The 13,123-nt window shown below is 35.2% G+C and overlaps 1 protein-coding gene across 2 annotated transcripts in view; it reads right to left on the bottom strand.

Annotated features, from left to right (window-relative positions):
• The window catches only part of MYOM2 (myomesin 2), a 76,386-nt gene that overhangs the window by 3,309 nt on the left and 59,954 nt on the right, over positions 1-13,123 (bottom strand). For both annotated transcript variants that reach the window (XM_058800910.1, XM_058800911.1), the window contains 8 exons: positions 12,719-12,786; positions 8,888-9,001; positions 7,461-7,548; positions 4,388-4,426; positions 3,606-3,711; positions 956-1,119; positions 594-630; positions 449-471 (listed from right to left, as the gene is read on the bottom strand). In XM_058800910.1, coding sequence (XP_058656893.1) covers positions 449-471; positions 594-630; positions 956-1,119; positions 3,606-3,711; positions 4,388-4,426; positions 7,461-7,548; positions 8,888-9,001; positions 12,719-12,786 — 639 coding nt within the window. The remainder of the gene's footprint in view (positions 1-448; positions 472-593; positions 631-955; positions 1,120-3,605; positions 3,712-4,387; positions 4,427-7,460; positions 7,549-8,887; positions 9,002-12,718; positions 12,787-13,123) is intronic.

Here is a 13,123-nt window from a genome sequence, read left to right as displayed (position 1 = left end):
CCGGGGAATTGATATAATTTCCAGTACTCCTACAGTCCCTAACTGTAATGAGCTTCCCCACAGTCTGGGCCTCAGCAAGCAGTGCAGAACAGGCAGCAGCAGGCAATTTTTTACTTAATAGATAGATCCCAATATTCAGTATTCTCAGAAGCTTTCAGACTCAACACCTCCTTGTATGACACACAATTCACATTTCACCAAATCTCTGCAGACACAAGAAGATACAGTGGAGGCTTACAAAATATGTGAAATGTTTAGTGCATTTCCATCTCAATTAAAGACAACTAAATCCACAAATTACTATTGTTATTGCAATATATTGTGCTAACACAGAATTTCTGCAGCCACAGAACTCAGTAAGTTATGGCAGCATATCATGATGAATGCTTTAAAAAGAACACTAGATCACATTGTAAAACACCTATGATAAAATGTAAAATAAACTTACTCTTCTCAGCAAAAGCAGCTGCCCTAAAGTTGTTGAGAAAAAAAGAGAAACATATAATGTTATTGATGAAATTAATAATAAAATATATTTTGACACAGCTGACACTGATGGTACGGCATTAAAATGCAAAAGATGCAGCACTTACTTGAGTCGCTGGAACTCTTCATATGCTTCATCAAAAGCTGTAACCAAACAATTGAGAGAGATTTTTGTCATGAACATAACTTGCATTGGGGCTCAATAAACATTTAAACACATTCCCATGCTAAAATCCCTTTTAAAACCTGTACACTGTCACACAGTAGCACAATTAGAAACCAGACCCTTGAAAACTAATGCAGCCGGTGTTGAAAACAGATACAAGACTAAAAAGATAATAACAGTTACAAAACTTACCTATGACTGGTTTTGATCAAAGACTCACTGTTTTTATAGTAATTCTTCTATTTCCAATAAAATCTGCATAATCTATGAAAAGGCACAACAAATCTGATCTTATAAATATACCTTGCCCAGACAGATCAAGTGTGCGTTTGAAGGTTTCCTTGCCACCAAAGATTTCAAAGGTGTAGTTCCCCTTATCCTTTTCAGTGGGTTCACTTATCTGCAACCAGGCAACATCATCTCCACCTCCAATCTTCATCTTTTCACCAGAAGAAATCTTAGATTCCCTGGGGGGTAAAAAAAAAAAGGTTTGTAGAGATGAATTTGAGTCTTTTCCTGTATGTTGTCCATAGGAAACCATCTTTAAAAAAGTCACAAATGATAACATTTGTATTCCTAAGCTATAGATAGATTGCAACTAATGGGCTTATTTTTCCAGAATACTCTTTGCTTCAGGGAGGGAGTATCTAACACTGAAAATATTAGCTTGAGTTTTCATTTCTAAGATTCATCTGTTCACCCTTTTCTCATTCTCCTACCCTCCTCACACAGAGCTAAGGAAGGAAAGATGTATTTCATTAACTTCAAAAATCAATTTTAAAAAGGTTTGTGTAAAATTACTCTTGCACCAAGTTAAAGTACGTTTTTGGTTTTTAAAAAAACAAGAAAAAATTTATTAACTGTAGATAAGTAATAAAAACTTTTTAAAAAACAATGACATTAGCTGGATTTATCATCACTTCCTAGTTAAGGAAAAAGGAAATGCTCTGCAGATTCAGATCAAGTGGTCTCCTTGTCCACAGTCTGTCAGGAACAGAGGAAATAGAAGAAGCTATTTAATGAGAGCATATAAACCACACCATTTTCAATGGCTCAAGGAGAACTTTCTTCTTTCACTCATTACCTACTGAAATACTTCTTTCCATTCTTCCTCCCCAAGCATCTTTAGCTGGAATTTTTTATAAATTAGGTCAGTTTTAGCTTTTTCTTGATCACTCATTTTATTTGACTACACAGAAGTGATTTGACTTCATAGCTAGAATTATTTTGATGGTGAAAAAGTATTTTTACCATTTTCCTTTCTTTAAGACAACTTCATTGAGTTCAGCCTACCAAATTAGATTTCTGGATAGAAATGGCTATATATTAGAAAATATTACATATAAAGTTTCTCACCATGCCCTGAGTAGATGATGAATACTATGTCTAGGACTTGTATTGTATTTCATGCTATGCAGGACAGTGGATAATTAAATGCTAATGAGAAATTTACATGGTGGGAAAAAAAATTAAAATAATGGGTTGTGTAGCATTTTAATTTTTCCAGGAAAAAAAATTTGCTATAACTCCATTTAAAGGAGATTGGAAGTTGGGACAGATGGATTGGTCATTTGGTTGGTTTGTTTTGGTCTTTTACCTTTAACAGCTCTGATTATAGTCATTGTATTCATATAAGAATTGAAATTTTATTCTTTCAGAATCTCTGTTCAATGATCTTCAAGACAATCAAAGTGTAAGACATTATAAAATCTCAAATAATCAGGGGGTTCTCTATGTAAATGTAAATGCAAATGTAAATGTCAATGCAAATGTAAATGTAAATGTAAATGTAAATGTAAATGTAAATGTAAATGTAAATAATATAAATATACTATTTATAATAATATTATATTTCCATTTTAGCCATGTAGCATTCTTTATTTTTATACTTCTATGAAATGGATAGTAAAATAGCCTGTCACTTTTAAAACTCAAGCAGATACAGTAAAAGGCAGAAGCAAATGTTTTTTCTTTTCCTTGTCATCACACTCATATCACTATTATGAAAGAAGAAGAACTTTGTAAATACATAGTCTGAGATATAAATACAGTTGCACAGCCTTGCAGAAGTGTTCTTGAGCTCCCTGAATGTGATAATTGATGCCTTGATTGTGTTCCTGTCTTCATAGAAAGCATTGCAAATCTAGGACAACACATTGATAAGCCAGACTATTCCTGTCTGAGTCAGACCAGTTGACTGAAGAATGTGGAAGGTGAAACTTCTTGAAATGTTTTAAAATCCTTTCAAATATTAACTGCATTTTCAAACAACTGAGGGCTTGACATAACAAAACATTTGAACACATATTTACCTGTAAATAGATTATTTGACTGTCTCCAAAGTCAAAGATTAATGTAACATGAGAGTGGAAAACTATTAGCAACTTTAAAGCTCATTTTCAGCCATAATCTCAGCTCTGAGGATTATTCTCAAGGTATCCTGCACCAATTGAATATCTTTTCAAAGAAGATTATCAAAATTAAAATATTTTTGGTTACTTAAGACTGTATCAGTTTGGAAAAAAATAATTCTAATACAAGCTTTTATTAAACTGTGAGTGCAGATCCTTGGTATTCACCTAGAACTGGATGAGAGTTTCATGCACTTTAGAGAAAGGGCAGCCTTGAATCAGAAACTTTGCCCAAATATTTTGCTATCTTTTAACCAGTCAGATAATACAATAGAAGACAAACAGCCCTGTGTTGAATAAGAGAACACAATACAGTAAATTCCTTTTCACTGTCTGTTACACCCCTCCTGAGGGTGCTGGACGAGCCTTTTAATATTTCTTTTATCTTATGTACTTTCCATGTTAAAAGAGAATATATTGTTCTGGAATGAGAAATTCATTATTGCGTTCCAATTCATAAATTAATGCCATGGAATAGTAAATATTAAATTGTAAAGACAGCATTTTTTCTCAAATAAAATTGAAAAAATATTCTCATCTACCTGTGGCTCCAGCTGACTTTCATTTCTTCATTGTAGTATTTCAAGAAACACTGGAGCCTTATTCCTTCCTCAGTGCAAAGAATCTTCAGTGGAGAGGCTGACTTACCTAGATTAAATAGAGAATATGTGGATCAAATAAGAGAGACAGTGGAATGAACAGGAAATGGAGAAGTGGATTATCTGTGCTGTCTGGACAAAAGAAAATTCAAGACCTGGATCATGATTTTCAAGTATCACAGGGACAATTGCCATACCTCTCAGGGAGCATCTGCTGATTTATATCAGGTGAAATTTCAGTGTAAGTTTATGAGTTTATTGCCATATACAAGCATCATGACTGGCAAGATCCATTGTTAAATAATAATCTAATCATGTAATTTCCATGAAAGAGTAGTATAATGATTCTATTTGCATAAAAATTTTATTCTTGTGAAAACCCTGTTCTTTTAGGGGAAAGAACAGCTTTTCACTGGGAACAGATTCAGAACCTCCTTCTCTCTATATCAAGGTTCACTTACTGATGGAAAGTAGGAAGAAAATTATTGCTGCAATAATTTCACAGTATCTAAACCAAACAAGCCAGGTGGAATAATACTTTATTCCCTTTTAATAGTGACAATTAGCAAGGTCAAAACTGCCTGTTCAGAAAATTATTAATGCCCATAATAATATACCATTGGGACTCTCAGAGATTTCCCACTTAAAATAAAAGTTTTCTGTCTCAGCTTCACGTGACTTCAAAATAAAAAACTACACAAAAATTCAAGACAACATTTACTTACCACTCATTCCACTCAATGCTAGCATTATATCATCATAAACTGCAGAGAGAAAAAAAAAAAAAAAGGAAGAAAATGTACCATCAAATTTCAATCAGAATATATCTTCTTTTATGTTCAGTTTAATTAAAGCAATATGGGAAATCTTCATATCCTTAAGCAAAGAAAACCATTAAATTGCAACAGGTGTAAAAGAGAAATTGGAAACTGTCTGTGTACAGCATATGAATTCTGTGCTATGTCACTCAGTATCTCAGCCTTTTGTGGAGTCAGCTGTCTGGTGCCAAATCTTTGTCTCTCTCCCTTAGGCTAGCAAAAAGAAAAAAAGTCATTAAAACTGAATAGTTCACATTCAAAGGAGAGTGCAAGTTAAAAATAAATTATCTCATTCTTGGCAAAAACAGTTTCATCTTCTCGCTGTAGGGTGGCATTTGACAGAAATGAAGTCCTTTAATAGCAAGTGAAATACAGCAGGTATCATATCAAGCTTTTGAAATATCACAGAGCTGATGGGTTTGCAGCAGGAGAGAACCCCAGAGACAAGGGCATGAGAGTGAGAGACCCTTTCATAGCAGAAGAATCATATTGAATGACACCGTGTGAGATGAAAGGAAAGAACCACCATAGTCTAAAGAATGTATAGCCAAGTCTGAAGGATGCTTACTCAACACTGGTGAATTTTTATGAAAATAGTAGACAGAGAAACGTGTGAAGTTCAGAAAATACTACATATATATTTGTTCTGTATTGATTTGTATGTGCACATTTTTGTCTCAGCTAAAAAAATCATGATACAGTTCCATAATTTTTTGCAATCTCCAGTATGCTTCTACTGACACCTTGACATAAAGACATGAATTGCTTATTATATATATCTTACATTACAGGTGTCTGAGAAGGTAGGGTTATGTTAACCATACTGTCTGAATGAGGCTGGAGGTTTTTTTCTGAGAAAATAATGGGCAGAATTTATGCAAAAGAAAAACACCTGAGAGACTATCAATTGATAATACAGCCTTCTGCAATAAATCACAGCTTAAAACTTCAGCTTGATACTCATCTTTTCCTCTTGTTACAGATACTTCCTCCATCTGCTGAAAAGGAATGTTAAGATTTCTGTTAAATTGAGTTAATTTTTTAACACATCTTTCTCCTCCTATTAGGAGCTGGGCAAAAAATATTCATTATTTAGGACAAATGTCTACATGTGGTTGGGATGAATGCAGATTCGCTTTGGCCTGTTTGGTGTCACCTAAGGAAATATATCCAGGGAAGCACTCTTCACCAAAGTTAAGTAAAATTCACTCATGTTGGCAACAGATCAGTGTTTGTTATGCACACAGAATATTGTGAATTGGAAGTGACCTACAAGAATCTTGAAGCCCAAGTCTTAGGTGAATAGCCCATACAGGGATCAAACCCACCACCTTGGCATTATTAGAATTATGCTTTAACTAACTGAGATCATCTCAGGGTCAAAGTAAACAGACATTTTTAAGTGGAAAAATATTAAATGTAAATAGAATTGCTGTATCTCACTGTGATGTCTGATATTATACAAAGCCTTTTCTAAATATCTATCATGCATCTATTTTAGATTATAGTCTCTTATTTGCATTTAACTTCATTTGAATGTCAGTAGATACTGAGCTTGAAGTAACTTGCCCCATAGAATAAGCAGTCTTCCCTGCTCCTGCTTGACTGCTCTTTTTATCCTTTATGTTTCAAGGCTAACTCCACCATTTAGCAGAGCCATTTTCTGGTTTAATAGGGCAGTTTTCATGGGTTTGCTGGTTGACATTTTCAAAGCCACCTGGACCCACAGAATTAGATACTGTGAATTCTCTAAACAGGCATTTCACTGTACATTTCAAGGTGTACAACACAGTTTGCCATACCTGGAGTACAGTCACTGGGAGCCCTGACCATATGAGGGAGACCTACTGAACCTTTTGCTTATTCCAGTGGTCAGGATACACACACACAAATCCATAGACTAAGGGAATATCTGTGTATATATCAAAGGGCAGGAAGGGAGGAGGTGATTAATGAGAATATACTGCAAAGTGTGGGACCTGAGTGTGACATAAATAGTATGGAATAAGGGACAGAAACTGTACTGGTTTTGGCTGGAATAGAGTTAATTTTCTTCATAGTGGCTTTACAGTGCTGTGTTTTGGATTTGTGACTAAACCAGTGTTGGTAACAAAGGGAGGTTTTAGCTATTCCTGAGAAGTGCTTGTACAATGTGGAAATCTTTTATTTCTTCTCCTCACCAAGAGGAGGCTGAGGGTGCACAGGAAGTCAGGAGAAGACACAGCCAAGAACAGTTGACCCCAAGTGACCCAAAAGACATTTCATACCATATGATATCATACCCAGTATAAAAAGCACAGGGAAGAAGGAGAAAGTGAGGAGCGTGGTGTTTTTCTACCCAAGTCACTGTTACATGTGATGGAACTCAGTTTTACGAGAGGTGGCTGAACACCTACCTGCCCATGGGAAACAGTGAATTAATTCTTTGCTTTGCTTTGCTTGTATGCACAGCTTTTCTCTACCTATTAAACCATCTTTAGCTCAACCAAGGATTTTTTCTCTTTTCTTCTTCCAATCCTCTCCCCCATCTCACTGAAAGAGAGTGAGCAAGAGGCTGTGTGGGGCTGAGATGCCAGCTGACAGTAACCCACAGAACAGTTTTATAATCTAGAATCAAAAGCACACTCGATCCCCACTGAGAGCACCACATGAACAAAGCACTTTGTTGCTTAGGGTTTTTTGTAGATATTAAAGCTTAACAAACCTGAGAGAGAGTGCTCTCCTATAAAATGGACTGTCTTGCTGGTTAGAAACATACTTCATCTCCTGCCTGTCAAAATGCTTGAGATTAATCACAAAAATGCCCAGTATCACCCCTCCTAAAGTGCTGATCTGCAGCTCAGGTCTCTATAACATAAGAGAAATGGAATTCAAAGAATGCTAAAAATACATGCAAATTTGCCATTTGCAAGGACAGATCTTTGACACCTCTGGAGAACATGTGGAGATCATTATTCCATTCCAGTAGATTGAATGTTACCTTTTCCTGATAATTCAAGAGAAGATACATCATGACCTCTATCATCTGATAGTGTCGCCTTATAAACTCCTTCATCTTTGCGAGACAGCTGCAAGGAAAACACAAGATATTTACTGACAAACTTGATAATACTGCCTAGTACTCAATTTGCTCAACACCTGCACAATTTTCTAAATAAAACAACAGAAACTGTACTGTCTTCTGGATAAATAATCTTACCAGAGAGGAGATGGAAGCTATGAACTGCTGTTTCATACTTTTTAAAATGGAGATGAATTTAGTTCTTAAGCCTAAAACTTATTCTGATTTCAGTTCAATTTCCTCTAGAAACCATGAGGTTTTTTGACTTGTTCCAAAAAGACAGGATTGATCTTGGTCAGTGGAAATTACAAGCACTGTAGTAAGATATAACAAGGCATAACTGCAACCTACACAAACTTTAGAAACCTAATTTTTCTTCAACAAAAATGATTACTTTTTGAATTCTGTAAATCATAACAGCAAATCTGTATCCTGTAACATCAGCTCCTTCATGCTGCTTGCATTCAAGCAGCAACTGTAGTCAAATTATAACTATTCTAAATAATTAATTCAGAGTTTATATTCTGAAATCTATCACAGGGATATTGAGTTAAAGGCAGTAAGGATTTTTAGGTTTTCTGTGCTTGTTTTAATTTCTTTTAAAACCTGAAGGAAAATATACAAACATTTATATACAGATTGGAGATGACTTAATGCTTAGACTTATACAAATCCAGAAGCACATAAACCGTAGCAGAAATATCATAAAATTTAATGACAAGCAACAAGAGCGATCCAAGACAAGTAGAAACCACCCTCCCCAAGAAAGTCTACTCAAGAAAAATGAAGTAAGTCAGTATCCTCTTTCAAGGGAAATGAAGGAAGGAAATTAGAAGAATATGAAGGCAATAAATAAACTATTTAGATGTAATGCACATTGCTGAAAGCAGAAAATCTCATTCTGGTAGGTTTTGTCACTTCACAAAGGCAGCAACTATGCAAGTTAAGGTTTCAGATAGAAGTTGGGTTATTGGGTTATCATGTTTGCATAAAGATAAATCTTAAGAAGCCATAAGCTTCAAACTTATTTATTTTAGGCAATAAAACTGAAACACTGTTAAAAATGAGGTGCTTGAACAAGTTGAAAAATTAAGGAGTAATAATAAAGAATGAGGTACAGGTCACCCAAGTACTCTGAAGCAGCTTAAGCATGAACTCTGAGCTGATTAAAAAAACAGATACTTTTTGCTAGCAATAGTTATTCACCAGCTAATTGAAGAGTAGAAAATATGTATTTTCTTACAACTGTTCATGAAAATCATGATAGCTGGCTTGCTGCTTTGTGTGGCAAATCTACAGTGTGTCAAGCAGAAGCTGTCGTTTGTAACCGGCAGGCGATACAGTACCTTGGGAATACTGAGGTGACATTCTCCCTTCTGAAGATCAGGCAGCTCCTCAACATCCACCCCAGAACCATCCTTATACCACTTAAAATCAGTCTCCTTCTTTGTGTTTGCAACCTGTACAACAGAAAAGGCACATAAGCCTAGCTATGTCCTGAGGAAATGTATTGCACTGTGGGAAGCCACACAGGTACTTTCAACATATGAAACCATTGTTTTTATAACACATGTCAAATAAAGCTAAGTAAAAAACCAATTTCAACCAAGTCCTACTAAGCAAGTCTTAGTCCTACAGTGTTTCTTTGCAGCACAGTATACAGGTTACAACGTCAGAGCCCTGTAAAATCCTTAAAGAAAATCCTGGCAATCTCGTCCCTTAAATGGTTTTCCATCCTTGCTCTGTGCTTTTAGTTTGTCTAGAGATAGCTGTGGAAGAAGTATCTTTCAAATTAGAGCTTCTGAACTCTCCTTTATCTTTTTGTGTTTGCCCTGTGACTCCAGAGAGTTGTAACATAGAACTTAGGCCCTATCTTAGTCTTTGGCCAATTTGGAGATTTATCCCAGCTACCTAAGTAATGTCTCCTGTGGATAAGTTGCAGCAAGCAACTGAAATCACTATTCTGAAAGCATCCAAGACTTCAAAATTGTGACCTGCACCAAAAATCCTTTTTTATTTTACCTTCTACATTGAGTCCTATGGGACAGACAAAGACCTGAAGAATCTTACAAATTGCAGTCTCTCCCAACAAAAATGGGCTTAACAACATAGTGCATATGCAGAGCAGTTGTTTGAAAGCAAGAATTTTGCTGTAGTAGCAGCCATTCATTGAAACAATACTTAAATAGACTACAGATTGGCTATTTAAGTACTGTTCTAATTTTGATATAAAAAATGCATATTGGATACACTTGAAGTATTGCTGGATAAACTACCTCAAACTGTGAATTCTAGAAAGCTAAAAGTGCAGGTCTTTTTAGAAACCCCATATATTTTAACCCTCACTTTCAAAAACACTGTTGTTTATTTGACATCACTATCCCCATACCCTTCTAAAAGTCATAAAAGTGCAATGGTATTTTCATGTATAGCCTGAATTCCCATTCATTACAGCTTTGGTAGAAAGACAGAGCTGGCAAGATATTTCTCAGTCCCCAGGCAGTTGTTTTTAAAAGGCTCCTTAAAGAAAAGGCAAAAAACGGAACAAATTACTAGAGGGCAGCCAGGAACTTAATACAGGTCTGCAATAGTTTTCAAGTGGCTTGCTTGAAGGAAAAAAACATGCACCAATTTCTAACCCTTTTACATTAGAGAAGTCATTTCATAGAGGAACAGCTCTATGAAAGCTCTCTGTAAAGGTGACAAATAAGAGGGTCTTCTATACTCATTCCTAGCCATCTCTATCAGACATGCTCAAATTAATCACATCTATTCTTGCTTAATAGCCAGCATGGTTGCTATGGATCTCTGGCAGTATTTGAGATCACCACCTGGCCCAAAGCAATGACTTGCTGAAGAAAAGTGAGCAGCATTTTACATTTACCAGTAACTACAAAGTGGCTGTTCCTGTAGTCCTATGACATGAGTGGCAATTTTATTTGAACAAAGCCCGAAGGAACAAGCCTTTAATGCTTTTCAACAATTTTTCATCAAAGACTGTTAGCACTCAATCTGACAATAAATAGACTGAGTTTCAGACACGTGCAATTTGCAGTGCTGAAGTTATTTCATGTTCATTTACTATGAAATGTTATGTTTTTCACTGTTTAGCCACACAACAAAAATCTTGCTTTTAACAGACACAGTAATAAGGGCCAAATAAGGACCAAAGTTGTGCAAGAGCAAGTAGCTTCTGAATGTTCAGAATTACTAGAAGTAAAATGACAGTAGTTGCTAGCATATGAAGAAAAACACAAAACAAAAAACAAAAAGCAAACACCATCAAATTATCTTTCAAATGGACAGCTGTGTTCCACTGACATTGAGGGGCTACAATACCAAGAACTTGGTCATCAATCCCAGTTAATTCAGAATTAAATACTAAGTCAATCCAAAGTCAGATCCAATCATATAGAAAATAAGGAATATATGAGGTAATATTTGGTATACTCTTTTATAACACCATCCATATTTTTACATAATTTCTGTTATGGGCCTAGATCATACAGTCAGCCCCTTGTCCTACGCAGGCTTTCAGTTGACATGATTTCCTGGCTTCCCTGTGCCATGCAATGGCTTTTAAAATAGCCAAGGTAAAATGCCCTCTCTTACAGATACTTCCTTCACATTATCCCAGGCTCTTAGAAGAGGCAAAAACTCCCTTGACAATTTTTTTTGCAGAGGTGCTGTAAACAGTGCCTGGAAGAGACCTGGGTCCAGTATTATGATAGGCCTGAGATGGCAGAGATTATTCCTTGATTGTTTTTATCACCACAGAAATAGCGTGGAGTGGCCACACTTCTGGCTTGTTTGTCAGGTGTCTGGAGTTTAAAGGACAAACCCAGACTTTGTTTTTCAAACTCTTCCTGTGTATAAATACAAGTTAAACATCCATAAACAACAGTTCCATGTGAACCTAACAGCCAGTCACATACTAACAGTAACAAACATTATAAGGTCAATATCATAGTTAAAATGATAAGTGTACAAGCAGCCCACATCCTAGATTTCATTTACATAAAATGTTCTGACCTTGTGAACAAAAAGCACACTGGTGAAAAGCAAATAATCAGATGCTCAGCCTTTCACAGCTTCAGTGCTATAAACAGGCTTGACAGTCAATGAAAGAAGGATAATTTCAGATTAATTTGTAGAGAATTAACACTAGCATAACTGGTTCAGCAACATTTAAATACCCATGCGAATGAAAGGATAAGCAGGGTTCATGCCTGAGGCACATGCATGTGGAGATTATAAAGCAGTCCAGCAAAGGTACTGTGTTAACTAATGAGTGTTGAGCCCTAAAATGTGAGCACATGGAATGGCAGCTTCAGTACCAGGTCAGTTCTGCTGGGAATTGAGGTTAAGGGTGTCCTAGTTAATGAGTAGGAAAAAAAAAGAAATCTCACAAATGTGCATGCAAATTGCTCATAAAGAATGATTCAAGTTAGTCTAATTATAAGTCAAAAGTTTTTCGAAAGAAGAGGAGAAAATTGATACAAAATAATCCATATCAGAGGAAAAGAGAATGAAGAAGAGTTTGATGCCTGAATTCAATTTACTTAGTTTTTCAGACCTCTAATTAGTCACTCTAGAAGAGCAAAACAAATGAAAATTTATCTGTTCAGAAAGGCATTTAAGATGTTAATAGCAGAAGGTACACTGAAATCAATACACATTATCATTACTTAAGATTCAAAAGTCATTAGCCAAAAATAATTTAAAAATCATCTTTCATAACCTTAGTTCTAGAAGTCTTTGTAGCACATTTGATTACAGCTGATTAAATAACAGACTCTTTATTAGAGAAATAAGAAAACAGTAAAGAAAGACTTTGAACTCTGGCTTTTTTTAGCCATTTTTAAGGAAGAAGAAAAGGGATACATCTTAAGGGACGTATTTTGTGTAAATTATTCTTATGGCTCATAATTTTTATAAACAATTGGACCCCCTAATAACACATTTAGAAATTTCCTATAATTTTTTTTGTTTTCATTAACACTACTGCTGAAGAATAGTAAATCAGAAATTTTCATATTCAAATTTTCCAAATAATAAAAAATAGTTTTCATATGAAACTTTCGGTTTTAAAGGTATCTAAGTAATTTTTTACATTTTTTCTACCTCAATTCTTCCTCAACATATTCTAAAAACTAATTCGAAGTATATTTCCTTACCTTACAAGAAAGTAAAACTTCACATTCTTCTGTAACGTTCCAATACAAAAACTCTGAGAAGTGGGGACCTAAAAAACAAAACAATCTTAAAGCAATGTTGTAGAATGAAGAGTAGCAGGAAAAACAGTGAAAGAAAGTAAAAAAGATGACAATTTCAACATACTTACACAAGAACAAGAGGGAACACCTGAATTACCCATGCACTAGAAGGAAAATCCTGCAAGTTGTTATCATAATTACCCAGCATCTACATTACAGCTTAGGAACATGAATCTCATCTCTGAATCTGTATGAATCAAGTAATTTTACAAAATATAAAATGGTGAGTGAGAAAAATTACTTTATTGAATATCTTTCTGTCAAATTGCCAACTAAGCAGAGGAAAGAAACAAAGTAGCTACAAAC

This window comes from Ammospiza caudacuta, chromosome 3 (genome assembly GCF_027887145.1).
Source record: "Ammospiza caudacuta isolate bAmmCau1 chromosome 3, bAmmCau1.pri, whole genome shotgun sequence".
NCBI classification, from domain to species: Eukaryota; Metazoa; Chordata; class Aves; order Passeriformes; family Passerellidae; genus Ammospiza; species Ammospiza caudacuta.
Note: the sequence above shows the minus strand (reverse complement) of the source record. Positions and strands in the feature narration are given on the sequence as shown.